The 13,721-nt window shown below is 47.9% G+C and overlaps 1 protein-coding gene across 1 annotated transcript in view; it reads right to left on the bottom strand.

The window, feature by feature from the left end:
* Positions 1–13,721, bottom strand: part of ITGAE (integrin subunit alpha E) — an 847,690-nt gene that overhangs the window by 181,563 nt on the left and 652,406 nt on the right. Inside the window, exon 20 of the mRNA XM_085649316.1 lies at positions 6,776–6,901. Coding sequence (XP_085505442.1) covers positions 6,776–6,901 — 126 coding nt within the window. The remainder of the gene's footprint in view (positions 1–6,775; positions 6,902–13,721) is intronic.

Below are 13,721 nucleotides of genomic sequence, written 5' to 3'. Positions count from 1 at the left end.
GCAGGCATGGTTCTCGGAGTTACTGCTCCTCTCACAATGCGAGCCCATCCTTCTTCGCCCACGGCCGGACCTTCTCACGATGACCAACGGTCGAATATGCCATCCGAACCCCAGTTCGCTCAAATTGTCAGCCTGGAACCTGAGCACCTTGAATTTGCTCACTTAAGTATTTCGCCTGCCTGCAGAGAGATTCTTGCCAGGGCGCGGGCGCCTTCCACGGTGAAGACCTACAAACTAAAGTGGAAACGCTTCAGCCATTGGTGGTCGTCTGCTAACATCCACCCAGTGCACGCCTCTCCGGCACAGCTTCTGCCTTTCTTTTTGCAGTTGGCAGCAATTTCTCGTTTTCGCAAGGACGGCTCTTCCTCTCTCTATTCGTGCGAGTGATTCAACAATTCTTTAAGGGATTGTTCCGGATGTTTCCAACCATTCGGCGTCCCCCGCCCACTTGGCGTCTTAACATCATATTGGCGCAACTTATGAAGGCGCCCTTTGAGCCAATCCACTCAGCAGATTTTAAATTCTTGACCTGGAAGGTTGCCCTCCTGCTTGCTTTGACTTCCTCACGTCGAGTGAGTGACATTCACGCCTTCACAATCCAGCCTCCTTTCCTCCAATTTAAATCGGACTGTGTTATCCTTCGAACTAACCCAGCTTTCATGCCGAAGGTGCCGTCCGACTTTCATCTTAATGAGCCTGTGATTTTAAAAACCTTTTTTCCTCATCCACAATCTCCAGCGGAACAGAGTCTGCATTCTTTGGACTTAAAGAGATGCCTCAAATTTTATATTAGCAGAACGGCACCCTTTCGCCAATCTGACCAACTATTCGTTGACTATGGAGGAACCTGTAAGGGACATTCTGTTACCAAGCCAACAATTGCACGTTGGATTTCTTCAGCGATATCATTCTGCCATCAGAAGGCTGGCAGGCCTCTTCCTTCCGGAGTGAGGGCGCATTCTACAAGGGCGATGTCCTCCTCTATTGCCCTATTCGCTGGTGTGCCGATTCATCAAATCTGCCGGGCAGCTACGTGGTCCAGCAGGCACACTTTCACGAAGCACTACTGCCTGGAGGTGTTCAACGAAGCTGATACAGCAGTGGGCCAAGCAGTTCTTCGTAATCTTTTCAAATAAGGCGAGCCTCTGTTACTTCCCTCCTCCTTGGGTTGTTATCAGTTTTGTGATTCTGTGTTGCTATGTCATTGTATTTCATGCAACTTTGATACTGCCTCTTCAGGCTGCAGAGTACAGCTCACTATTCTATTCAAGCATGTGAATCTATGAAAGACACCCCGATACTGGAGAAGAACAAATGTTACTTACCTGTAAACTGTGGTTCTCCAGTATTGGTGTCTTTCATAGATTCACATGCGACCCACCCTTCCTCCCCTCAGAGGCTCTCTTCTCCTCATAGACTCTTTTGTCACTCTTGTGCTACGAAAATCTGAGGGCCTGAGCTTCTGAGGAGAAGGTTCTAGAGGGTGTTTGCGCCTGATTGGCTGGAGTTTGGACTATAAAAACGACATGGATATGTCAGTAAAGTGATTTATTTTTCAATGCATTCCTATGTGTCAATGTTATCCTATGGTACTTTTGACTTATATGTTATTTTAAAATATAAAATATTTATTTATATATGTATTTTATTCATATATATTTCTATATATATAGATGAGGCTTATTGCTTTTTTTATGTACCGTGGGACTCCCACTTCGACGACGGGGAATATTCAAGCATGTGAATCTATGAAAGACACCAATACTGGAGAACCACAGTTTATAGGTAAGTAACATTTGTTCTTCTCTGACAGCTATGCTGAAAAGTTTCTACCTTGCTGCCACAATTATTTCCAGCTCTCAATCAATCTCTGCTTCCAGCATTTTGCTCCAAGACTGGTGATGCTATGTTTGCTGACCCACACGGCTAAGGTATTTAAGGCGCTGCGAGGAAGACTACTTGCCCAAACAGAACTCCTTTGAGGCTGGAGAATACGGAAGAAAGCTGATGCCTTCCTGAAAAAAGTTATATTTTTTCTTTATATTTATTTTGATTTTACAGTGCAAACAAATGGCAGGAACTAATCTAACTTCAGGGTATCATAAGTATAAGATCACAGCACTTACACAAACAATATATTAGCAAAGTCAACAATAACAATGCCATGAACGCAAAATGTAAACAATAAAATCAATAGTCATCAACAGAACTGAAATTCCAGATGCCCCAATTGTCCAGTGTACTTTTTGTAGATCTAAAACCTGAATTGCAAGCAAACCTCTTAAAACTTAAACAAGTGAACAGAAGTCTCAGACGCAGGTCTTGAAGAATTAATAATTTTAAATCCAGTAGTACCTCTTCCAGAACCTGTTGAAAATCTTTGAACTTTGTCTAAAACCTCCACTGGGTAACTGAAACAATCCGCAGGGTCTCCTTGAAGTAAAAGCAACACAAAGGGGTGAATTGTTACTGTTTTCGACCTTTTTGGCACAAGGATTGAGTCTACAGAGGGACTGCTAGATTATCACTTCTGATTTAGGCAGCTGGAGTCTGCACATAGGGCCGGCCTTCACAGGGCCGGCATTTTCCAAAATAGCACCCTGCGAGTGGGCTGAGGGCATGAATTTGGCGCCCTTGCTGATGGTAGTGAATTAAAGAGACAGCAGGGAGTCCCTTCCAAAACATACTACAGAATTCAAACATATCTAGGTACTCAAAAGTATGGCATTCAAAAATGAACTTGTATTCCCACTTACAGAGAAAATAATGTTTTCAGAACGCAAGACTGGTGCTAAAATTCAAAACTTATTGCCATATGGATAGGGCCACCAGGGGAATGATTGCAGTCGATAGCGGCACTGAACACATTTCCCGAAGAGAATTGTTCAAGATTCAACTTGTCTCCAAAGTTAATGTACAAATAGCAGGATCATGGCTGCACCCAAATTAGGTATCCAGAAAAAAAACAAATTTCAGGGCTTGTACTCCACCTCGTGGACCCACCTGCTTTCACCTAAAATTGGGGGACCATGGGGAATACAGCAATGGCTTCAATGGTCGTGCCTGGCTTGTATCTTCCTAATCAGGAGTCAGTTCAGTTTTACACTGCACAGTGACGCCTCCTAGCCAGTGTGACGGGCCTTGTGTGGTTTTGGCCTAGCAGGGAGAGGACCACAGAGGCACGCAGCCACACAGAGTAATGATCTGGACCGGAAGTCTTGAGACGACCTCTGCCCATTTATTTATGTAGTTTTCTGAAAAAATTAGCATTTGTCTCTGTAAAGGGTAACTCCGTGTTCTGCGAGACATTGGAGTGTGGCTCGGAGGTGGCGATGGTGCTCTTCTATGGTTGCTGAGTGTATTAGAATGTCATCGCTGACATTCAATACTCCTTGGAGCCCTGACAGTATTTCTGGGACAGCGTTTTGGAATATCTCTGTCGCTGATGAGATCCCATAGTCCAACCTCTTGTAGAAGCACAGGCCTATGTGGGTCGAGAAGGTTTTGAAATCCGGCTCTCATCAGCTAACCTCAACTGACGGTACCCTGCATTGAGGTCCAGATTGGAGAACCAGCGGGACCCGTTCAGGTCAGCCAGGATGACATCGACCATTGGAGTCAGGTGTCTTTCCCGCTTGACAGCCTGGTTGGGCAGGCGCATGTCGATGCATAACCGGATTTTGCCTGGCTGCTTTGGCTTCTCCGCTATCACCATGGGTGAGACCCATGGCATCGGGCCGGTAACCTTCTATATGACTCCTTGCTCTTCAAGGTTGTGGAGTTCTAAAGTGGCCAGAGGTGAAAGTGTATGCGTCTGTGCCGCAAGGCCACTGGTTTCACTGCCTTATCTATTTGGGGTTTTATCAGGGTCCTTTTAATGCTTCCCAGTCCTTGGAATAGCTGTGGGAATAGTTCTAGAATGTCTTCCGTCTGTAGGGTCTTGGACTGAATTGGCAAACGTGACTAGGCGAGATCTTCTGCTGTGTGGCTTCCTACTAAGATGTCGGCAGGCCTTGGGTTTAGTCGTTTGTACTGTTGGCACCCCATTACATTAACTGATGCTCCTGTGTCAATCAGAGCGGTGACCTGGGATCCGGGAATCTCGAGGGTGCACGTGGGCTGTGGGCGCCTTGGCGCAGCTTGAATAGTTCGTAATCCGGGTTCAGCTGGGGATCGAAGTGCGCGTTTAGGGCCCTGACCGCCACGTTGTAGTCATTGGGCACCCCGGTGTTGGGTAAGTGAGCAAATAACTTGTATATTTCTTCCCCTGCGAAATTCAACAGTAGGGACCTCTTGAGTGGGCAATCGGTATCCCGCCTGGCTGCAAAGTAGTTGTCTAGCCTGCTGATCCAGATGGTCCATCTGGGGGACACGGTGGCTGGATCTATTAGCTCGCTGAATGGGGGTAGCACATTTATTTGGGAATGCTGTGGCGAGGGCTGCATGACTTGGTGCCCGCTTGTTGCGCAGGCTGAACTTTCTGTAGTGCTGCCTGCCCTGCTTTAATCACTATGATTAGGCCTGCTCCTTTTGTTTAGCGCTGAGACTCCTTTAGCCTGTAGTTTGGGGGGTAGTGGCACTCTGAGAGATATAGACGTTCTCCTAGATGGACTCCCACTTGTCTTTGCCTTCTTTTATTCCCTTTGTGGTGTGGCTGTATGTGTCTATTTCCTTTGCTTATAAACTTTGTTTCTTTGTTTACTCTCTGTGTGTATCAGGTGCCACACGCTTTGATAGGCACTGCCACTGGCTTTATTTCAGTCGTCACGCTTTCCAGGCTGTGTGGGAGGCCGCTTGCTGATGCGCAGGAGCAGGAGAAATGAAAGGCAACCTCTCGTGCACTTCTAGTGAGAGTTTCATATGCGCTCAGGGGGCTGGCTGGAGGGTGTCCTGCGTGTGCACCCGTCTCCTCTTCATCCAGGCTCATAGGCTCCAACTGGGCTCTCACCGGGAGCTTCAGAAGGGCGCTGAGCATGGCAGCGGAGGAGCGGGGCCTAGGCAGGGGACACTACCTGACTCCTGGGCATCCTAGGCGACAGCACGCTCCGTCGACACAGGCCGCGTCACTTGCTCCGGTGGGGGCTCGATGGATGCAGAGCACGTCCGGGCTCTTGCTTGTGGCGGTGCCTTCCACCTCACGGATCCACAGGTACGGGATGTTAATGAAGGATGGGTGTAGAGAGTAGCAGCCCGTGGGTTGCACCGTGAAGTACGCCCATCCTCATGGCCAGTGTGACGGGCCTTGTGTGGTTTCGGCCTAGAAGGGAGAGGACCACAGAGACACGCAGCCACACAGAGTAATGGTCCGGGCCTGAAGTCTCGAGACGACCTCCACCCATTTATTTAAGCTCTCTGGCCACGCCTGGCTAGAGAGTGATGCAATGTGTGTAAGCCCTTCCGGGTTGCAGGTCCAGGGCTACCCTCCCTGTGGAATCTAAACCGCTACAGCCAGGTTGCAGTAAAACAACTTCTTCTAGGGCCCTAGGCCTCCTCCAGCAGCTTATTTCAGCCCAGTTGCTGGTAGAGATCTGTTACTGCAGACCTTATACAGAGGTCTAGATGATTACTGCCTCCTGGCCCAGGGATGGAATTTTTATTGACAAAAGAGAGAAGGTGTGAAGGCTGAGCCAACCAAACAGTTTGACAGTGTCAAAATCCACCCAGGCAACTCAAAAAAGGTTCACCCCAGCTTTCTCAGCGAAAGAATAGTGTCAGTAGTCTAACATTGGTCAGAGTATATTCCAAGGGGACAGACTGTTTCTTTTTTTTCTTTTTTTTCTAGGCAGTCATGGAGTGCCAAATGCTGGCTAGATATTCCATCAGGGGTAGCTTGTCACAGAGCAGTTATGCACACTGTCCGTCTAAAGCAGAAAAAACACATTGATCAGCCTTTTGTTCTCCTGCCTGTGGTTGAAGTAGATTGAATACACCCTCCTAGATGGAGAGCATGGAAATTCAAGGTGAAGCTTAATTTAAGTGTCATGTCTTTGAGGTTAGAAGGGGGAGACCATCCTTCTTTTTCGATCTTGGATCGGAAATGGTACCACCTACACCTTACATGAACACAACATGAAGTACATGCAGGCCGCTAGGCCCAACTCACCTCATACACACAAGTAGAAGTGAAGCAACACAGAAAACGTGGGCTGGGTGCATTATACTCAGTGGGGGTCAGTGGCCCCTTTCTTTTGGGTCAAGTAAAAAGTCCAACTTTCCTTGCCATCAAATTTCAGTCTCACTGTATCACGTAGAGGGGACAATTGATGCCCTCTAATACTGGTGGTAGTACACTTTGAGTGCCCCACTGGCCACCAGAGACATGCACATTGCTGCTGAAGTATTAGAAAATTTTAACTCTAACAGATTGTCAAGTTTACTGAGAGAAAGATACAAGGGACAGTCAGAAAAAAGCAACAAAGAAAAACAAGGTTGTCCTCAGAGTGCCGGAACTTTCAATGCTGTAAGGTCTCAAAATAATGAATGGAGGAATGACACAATTTCTGCTTTAGTTTTAGTTAATTCTTTTTCCTTTAATATCTAGTATTCCCTAGCTCCCTACATAGTCTTCGCTAGCTATTTCGAATCTTTTTACATCAATTAAAAGAACATACAGCTACATGCTGTAAAGCTACTTAAATCAAAGCTAATAATTCAGGATTGCTTTGAAGACCACAAATTTTCAGTTGACTGGAACAGTCCACCCTCCATCACAGCACCCAATGAAGGTTTATTAAGTGCAGAGGCGGCTGCCTCTAATGAACAATCAAGTCCATACCTCGAAGTACCTCTGGGTGGTTGAATACTTATCCAGGATTGGAGCTGGAAGATCCCTCTTTCGATCCACCGTCAGAGAATAGCTGATGCTGATGTTGATGCTGGTGAAGCAGTCATACTTGCAGGGCTATAAACATTTGAAATATGAATAATAATAGTGTGTTAAGGTTACATTTCCTATTGATAGTAGAACGATGAGAATCCATGTGTAAACAAAGATGTACAATGTAAATAAAACAAAATCAATGGTCCCGGATGACGTCCATGTTTAGCTGGCTCATCGAACACTCTACTGACAAACAATGGTTTCAGTTCAGCTAGTGACATCATCAATGAATATATTCCATAAGTACAAGGATGGCCTCGCTGCTTCGGTGGATGTGATGCACGGTGCACGTTATGGCAATACTGCACTACTCAGACCCACATTCTTTGTCTGACACTGAAGATAGAAGAAAACACAGGAAGGCTCTTCCTAGTATAATTCTAACAGGATGCATAACATGGCAAAAGGAGGTTCATTAAAGAACAGTGATTACGTGTTTTTAGAGCCCAGCATAATAGGGGAAGCAGCGATCAAGTTTTGAAGATTATTCAAGAGTGATCACAGGAAAAAAATATGAAAAACTATGACCATTAATACACCAGATGATCAGTAGGATTAATCACTTGCATTGCATTCTGAATTATTCCCCCCACACTGTTACCCTGCGTGGGTATTCTAAAGGGTAGATTAACAAAAGTTTTGCATAGGCGCTTATGTGGTGCAGCGCAGCACAAAACGTAGTGCCTGTTTCCTATAAATAATAGAGGTCCACAAGCAATGTAAAATGACGTTGCACCAAGTGAACGTCTCCCAAAAGATTAGTAGGTCTATCCATGTCAGGGTTATCTGATATCTACTTGAATCTGACTTCAAAAAGGGGCTTTGAATCAGGCCCCTTTGAATATTGTAAGGTTGGAAGTGTTAGTCATACTAGTGAATATGGAGATGGTGTAGTAGTTTGTAAATGATGTATGCAGTTTTGCATGTTGACGGCAGCTGAGATTGGTCAGTGGTTGTTGAGTTTTCCTAGTGATGGTCAGCAAACTCTGGGGCATATTTATAAGGACTGCCGCTAAGCAGTTTTGACGTTGCTTAGCTTGAATTATTTTACTGCTGCAGATCGCTAAATCCTAACGCTATGTTTGCAACATATTTACAAGAATGCAGAATGGAGCAGCCAGGATCAAGTTCAGCACAGGTCAACAACCATTCCCTAATCCCCCCAACAGCCAATATGACCAGCCTGAGTCCAAGAGAAGAGGAAATGCAGAATCAGGGCCTCATTTAGGAAACGTGTCGCATCGCTGGGGAAAAATATTGATTCAGCACTTTTCATTGCACCATCCATGCGACAGCATGGCGACTGATACCTGGAATCACGGACAGTCCCTGGGGCCCAGAGGTCTCGCTGGACCTGCGTCAGAGACCAGGAGTGGGGGACATTCGCTGTCACAGATCCCTTATTGTTGTTGTCCTACATGCATGACACAATTGTTACGCTCTCTCAATGGTTCAGTTGGGTAATGTAACTGCTCTCTCAGGATTGTCCCTGATGTTTTGGAACTTCAGAGGCCTCAACGATAATCGCAAAAGAAGACACATTATTCATTACCTTCACAGGCATACAGTAGACAATGACTTTTTACAAGAAACGCACTTACCTAAAACTGACCTGCTCCGCTTTGACCTTTTTTCTGAAGAAGTGCACGAAGCCATTGAAGACTACTTCACTATTAATACAGGTTCGGTTGACACTTGGGCAGTCCTGTGGGAGTGCTTCAAAGCTTACATTAGAGGTGTCTGCATCGCCAAACACGCAGGAGTACTTAAAAGTCTCCGTGCCATGATCTCCCGCATTGAACACAACCTCGCTGATTAAGATGCCACTACATTTCACTCCTCTATTCCATATGCGGCAGGTCGACGTGTAGCTCTACTTTTGGAATTCCGGGAAGTCGTGGACTGCGAGATATTATACCTCGGCAAATATCAGACTGCCAGGTGATATGGTGTGGGGGAGCAGCCCGGTTGGGTACTGCCACAAATGTTGAGACCCCCTTACAGTAAAGCCTGCATCACTAATTGCGTTCTTCTACAAATCAGACGCTCTCCTCCACGTCAGAGATTCGTGATGAATTTCTGAATTATTTTACGGCCTTGTATGCCACCAAGATAAAACTTGACTCTTCGGTGCAGAAAGAATATCTGTCGGAAATTGCATTGGTTTATCTGGAAAAACACATGCAAGATTTCCTTGCACAACCAATCTCAGTAGCCGATGTTCTCGGTGCAATCAATACCCTCTGCTGTGCCTCGGCCCCTGGGCTGGACGGCTTCACAGGGGAATTTGACAAAACATTCAAAGAGCTCTTGGCCCCACAGCTGATCGAGGTTTACGCTGAGGCCCTCGAGAAACAGATTCTGCCCCCCACACTTCGGGAAGCGGTGGTGATTCTTCTCCCCAAACCTGGCAAAGATCCAACGTTATGATGGTTCTACAGTCCGTTATCCCTACTGGACTTAGATTATAAAATCTTAGCTAAGATCATTGCCAATCGTATATCCCAATTGATGGAATTTATCATATCCCCAGCCCAATCTGGCATCTAGTCCCTTTTCACTCTCCCGCGGCACCCGCCAAGGTTGTCCCTTATCTCCGTTATTGTTTATTTTAGCCATGGATCTCTTAATAAGGCACTTCCAGGAAAGTCATCTACAGAGAGGCTTACAATTCAACACTGGCCCCCTCCTTGTCTCGCTCTACGCCGACGACACTATCTTCTATGTCAGAGATCCTTGTGTAAATCTAGACCCGCTCACTAGAGAAATACTACGATTTGACCACTTCTCCGGCCTAGGCATTAACTGGCGTAAATCGGCGATCTTCCCGTTAATTTCCATCACAGCCCAATGGGAGTGTGAATTCCCTCTTGAATGGTGCACTGACTCTGTCAAATACTTGGGTATCCATATCCATCTTGACACTGCCCAGATCTTCCGCCTTAACTACGGACAAGCCATCACAACCCTTGAAGCCCAGGTGGAGAGATGGTTGAGTCTGCCATTGTCCATAGCTGTCAGGGTAGCGATCCTTAAGATGATAGTGCTCCCCAAATGTTTGTATCTTTTCAATAATATCCCCATTCCACTCACTAACAACTTTTCTTTGACATTACGTTCGCACCTCATCAGATTAGTCTGGGGTGGTAAGCAGGCTCGCGTCTGCTGGCAGGTTCTCACCCTTCCATATGATAGAAGTGGATATGGTGTGCCGGATCTTCAATTGTATTACCTGGTGGCCCAATGCTGCTATGCATACGCATGGTTTCACCCAGACGCCAGGATCCCATATCTCCGCCCGGAGGCAGATGTTGTCCACCGTTGTACCCAAATGTGGTCCCAGGGATCCCAATGACATACAGACAGTTTCCACTACCAGCTGGGCCTAGGATAAGCTTAGACGGGTCGCCATCAGCCGCCTCCTGTACTCCTCTGCCCTGCCTGTCCCAAACACTCGCTGGCTGCCAATCACCGGCGAACAGTTAGTACGACGCACCTTAACCAAATTTAATATTTCCACAATGGGAGACTTATACCCAGAGGGGCATATTTTCTCCCCGTCAGAAGATGCCCATTTTGAAGATATCACATTTATGGACAGCTTTATGCTGTGTCGAATCCGCTCGGCACTGCGTGCTACGATGCCCAGTTTCCCCCTTGAACCGGACTTGTTTACACCTCTCACACTGATAATTGAGAACATGGGTGGGGCTCATCTAATTTCTAAACTGTATAAGGCATGCACATCACTGCGGCCTGTAAATGATGACAAGGTTCGCTCGGACTGGGAGGTGGATTTAGGCCACCCCATAACAGACGATCAGTGGGCCAAGTGCTGCGCAGTAACAAAGGACGTATCCCTCAACAGCAGGCACAAACTGATTCATTTTAAATTCTTACGCAGAATCTACATTACCCCAGCCAAAGCTCACAGACTGGATCCGGCCAGACCTCATACCTGTCGCAAAGATGCTGCCCCACATGCTGGTTTTGCACACCTCAAATGGACATGTCCAAAACTCCACACATGCTGGGAAGAAGTACACAGCACGCTAGGGGCCATGACAAAGCTGACCCTCACCCCCATACCGGAAATGGCACTATTGGGTTACACGGTGAACTTCCCCAAAAATGTCAGACGTTTTGCATCCCTCTGTTTGCTCCTTGCCAAAAGAGAAATTGCTCTACTGTGGGGTCGCAAATCAGCTCCTATCCTTCAGGGCTGGCTGCGCAGCCTGGGTGTACTGTAATACCAGTTGTGAGATATACGCCGGTTTTATTTCAAGCTCTTCCCAGCCTAAAGACATTTGGGGTCTGTTAAAAGGTGGTTCTGACACTCTGAGCCTCCTGGATTTTTTGCTTTTTGAGCACCTATTTGTTGAGCTTTTACTGTGGGAGAGCCTCATAAGTTGGAACTCACCCACAGTGAACTCATGATGAAAGAGACTGCGTGTGGATTTTACTGGTGTCCCCCTAGCTTGACTAGGCTGCTGCGCAGTAGCTGGATTAAGGGGCACTGGGCTGGTTCCATGCAGACCCATGTGTACATGCGTGTGCACATGTGTGTGGGCTGCGCAGGGGAGATTCCAGGAGCAGCCACAAAGTGAATGGTGTGGCAGGACTTATGCAGAATTGGGTGGTGACATGGAATAGGCTTTATACAGTGGGAAGAAACATGCCAGGGAAAGTCAGTGTGCTTTACAGTGTTTATTCCATTATTCTCTTATGGGGATAGGGAGCACATGGGCTAGTTTTACTTTCCTAGGGCCTACAAATTCCAGACACGCACCAAAGTCCACTGTAACCTATGTGAGAAGAAGTATTCTGCAGAGTCCAGAGTCATATTTGTACTGCTTTTGGGTCATCCAGAAATGTTATATTTCTCTGAGTCAGCTCATAACCAGGGCCTGGCTGAGGGCTGACCTCAGCAGGCTGGATTAATGACCTTTCTTCCAAGAGCAAATACCTCCTCTCCACGGAGCCGTGGCGCTCCCTGTGAAGATGTGGCAGCGGGGTGCCGGGAACCCACCATGGCCCCCGAAGAAGAAGGCAAGCCTGGGAGCGCCGTCGTGTTCCCGTGAAGATATGGCCAAGGGGCGCAGGACCCCATCTCTGGGCCCCAAAGGGCGAAGGAAGAATGGGGGAGTGCTGTCGCACTCCCCCGTGTCTACAGGGAGGAGGGGGGAGTGCGGACGTACTCCCCCGAGACAAGCGGGACTGGCGCTGTCCTTCGCGTCTGCCCGCCGGAGCAGGCAGACCAGAAATCCGGTGGCGGCTCCGGCAGCAGCATGCGAGGGTGCTGGACGGGCAGGGAGCCGGCAGCAGCAGCCGGGGTTGGGCTCCCCGGACTGCTCTACAACCTGGAGAGCTTGTGGGGACCCCGAAAACAAGAGAGGAGCGGCAAGGGGCCCAGGTGGGACCGGGCCCCAGACAACTCACAGAGCGGCCGGGGTGGGCTCCCCAATTCGCGTCCCCTTACCTGGGGGTCCAGGTGGGACCAGGCACCCCAACGAGCATGGCGAGGCAGGAGGGTCCGGGGTGGGACCGGGCCCCTGCGAAGAAGTGCAAGTTGCGCGGCTCGCCACGGCACAGCGGGAGAGCCGCTATTCTAATATGCAGGGCTAAAGAGAAGCGCCCCATAATGCCTTGCAGGCCTGGACCGGCCTGCAAGGAAAAGCCAACGTTATCTCTGCTTGTGGTGGTCCCTGGAGGATGGGTCACCACCACATGTGTGACAGGGTGCAGGGGGAGCTGCAGGAGCAACGTAGTCTTCCCGAGCACAACGTGAAGAAGTCCCTCCCTAAGACTCATGGGGACTAAGAAGAATAACGCCTCAAGGGCTCAGCAAGGAATCATCTGCATCCCATGGCTGAAACGTTTGATCTACAGCTGGGGGTGCTTCAGGGACTGCCTCAAGGAGTGAAATGCTAAGTTGGGGATGTCTGGAGAAGGGCATCCCCTGGAGGTGAAGAGGTATAATTGCACCCGTAGTGCATTGACTAATTTCTTTCTTTCAGAGGGACTGAAGGTCACATGTCTAATGTGAAGTACATGTGTAATGTGATGACCAAATGGGGTTATGTTGCTCGATATTCCTGCTAGGGTGTCAGGGCTGTTTATGTTTAATCCTGTGATTTCATCTGTGATGCCTTTAGGGGCTGTAATTGCAATGCATTCTAATGACCAACAAATGTGATGAGTACTGTCATTATAAAGTGATGCTTAAACATGTATTCTTGCTGCTGCACTTAGGTGAAGAACCCAGACTGTTAGCTCTTAAGATGTAGAGGTGTATACTTTATGGTCAGTAGGAAATGCTCAGTCAGGGTTGTGTGTCACCAGGGCAGGTATGCCTATTTTCTCAGGGCCTGTTCTCGCAGCGGAGAACAAAGAAGGGGTCTAGGTTCCCGGGGTGGTTTCCGTGTGGAGCTACTGACGGGGGGAATGAGCTGTAGGATGTTGAGGTCATGAGGTGGGTCGCCCCTGGTTTGATGTCAGTGCGCAGGGCCCTCGCCCCAGGTTATGTTCAACGAACTGCATTTGGGGGCAAGATGATGTGCATACATGGGAGTGGTGGTACTAGACCCCACCCCCCTCGGGAGGGGTGGAAATGTTATGCAATGTCACAAAGCAATTCTGACAGCTTATGTATATTTGTAAATTGGTGCATAGTATTGAGTAGTGTGTGTGTTTCATAAATGTACTCTTACTTTTATAAAGCAAAGTACAGACTGGACAATCAATTATTGAGTGTTATTGCTGCGCACCTGTAATGGTGAATAATAGCCCACACCACCTCCCTTGAGTAAGCCTCAGACTGCTCTGCGACGCTACCCTCTGA

This window comes from Triturus cristatus, chromosome 3_2, assembly GCF_964204655.1.
Source record: "Triturus cristatus chromosome 3_2, aTriCri1.1, whole genome shotgun sequence".
In the NCBI taxonomy this organism is placed as follows: Eukaryota; Metazoa; Chordata; class Amphibia; order Caudata; family Salamandridae; genus Triturus; species Triturus cristatus.
The sequence above is the reverse complement of the archived record's forward strand: the minus strand, read 5'-3'. Positions and strand labels throughout refer to the sequence as shown.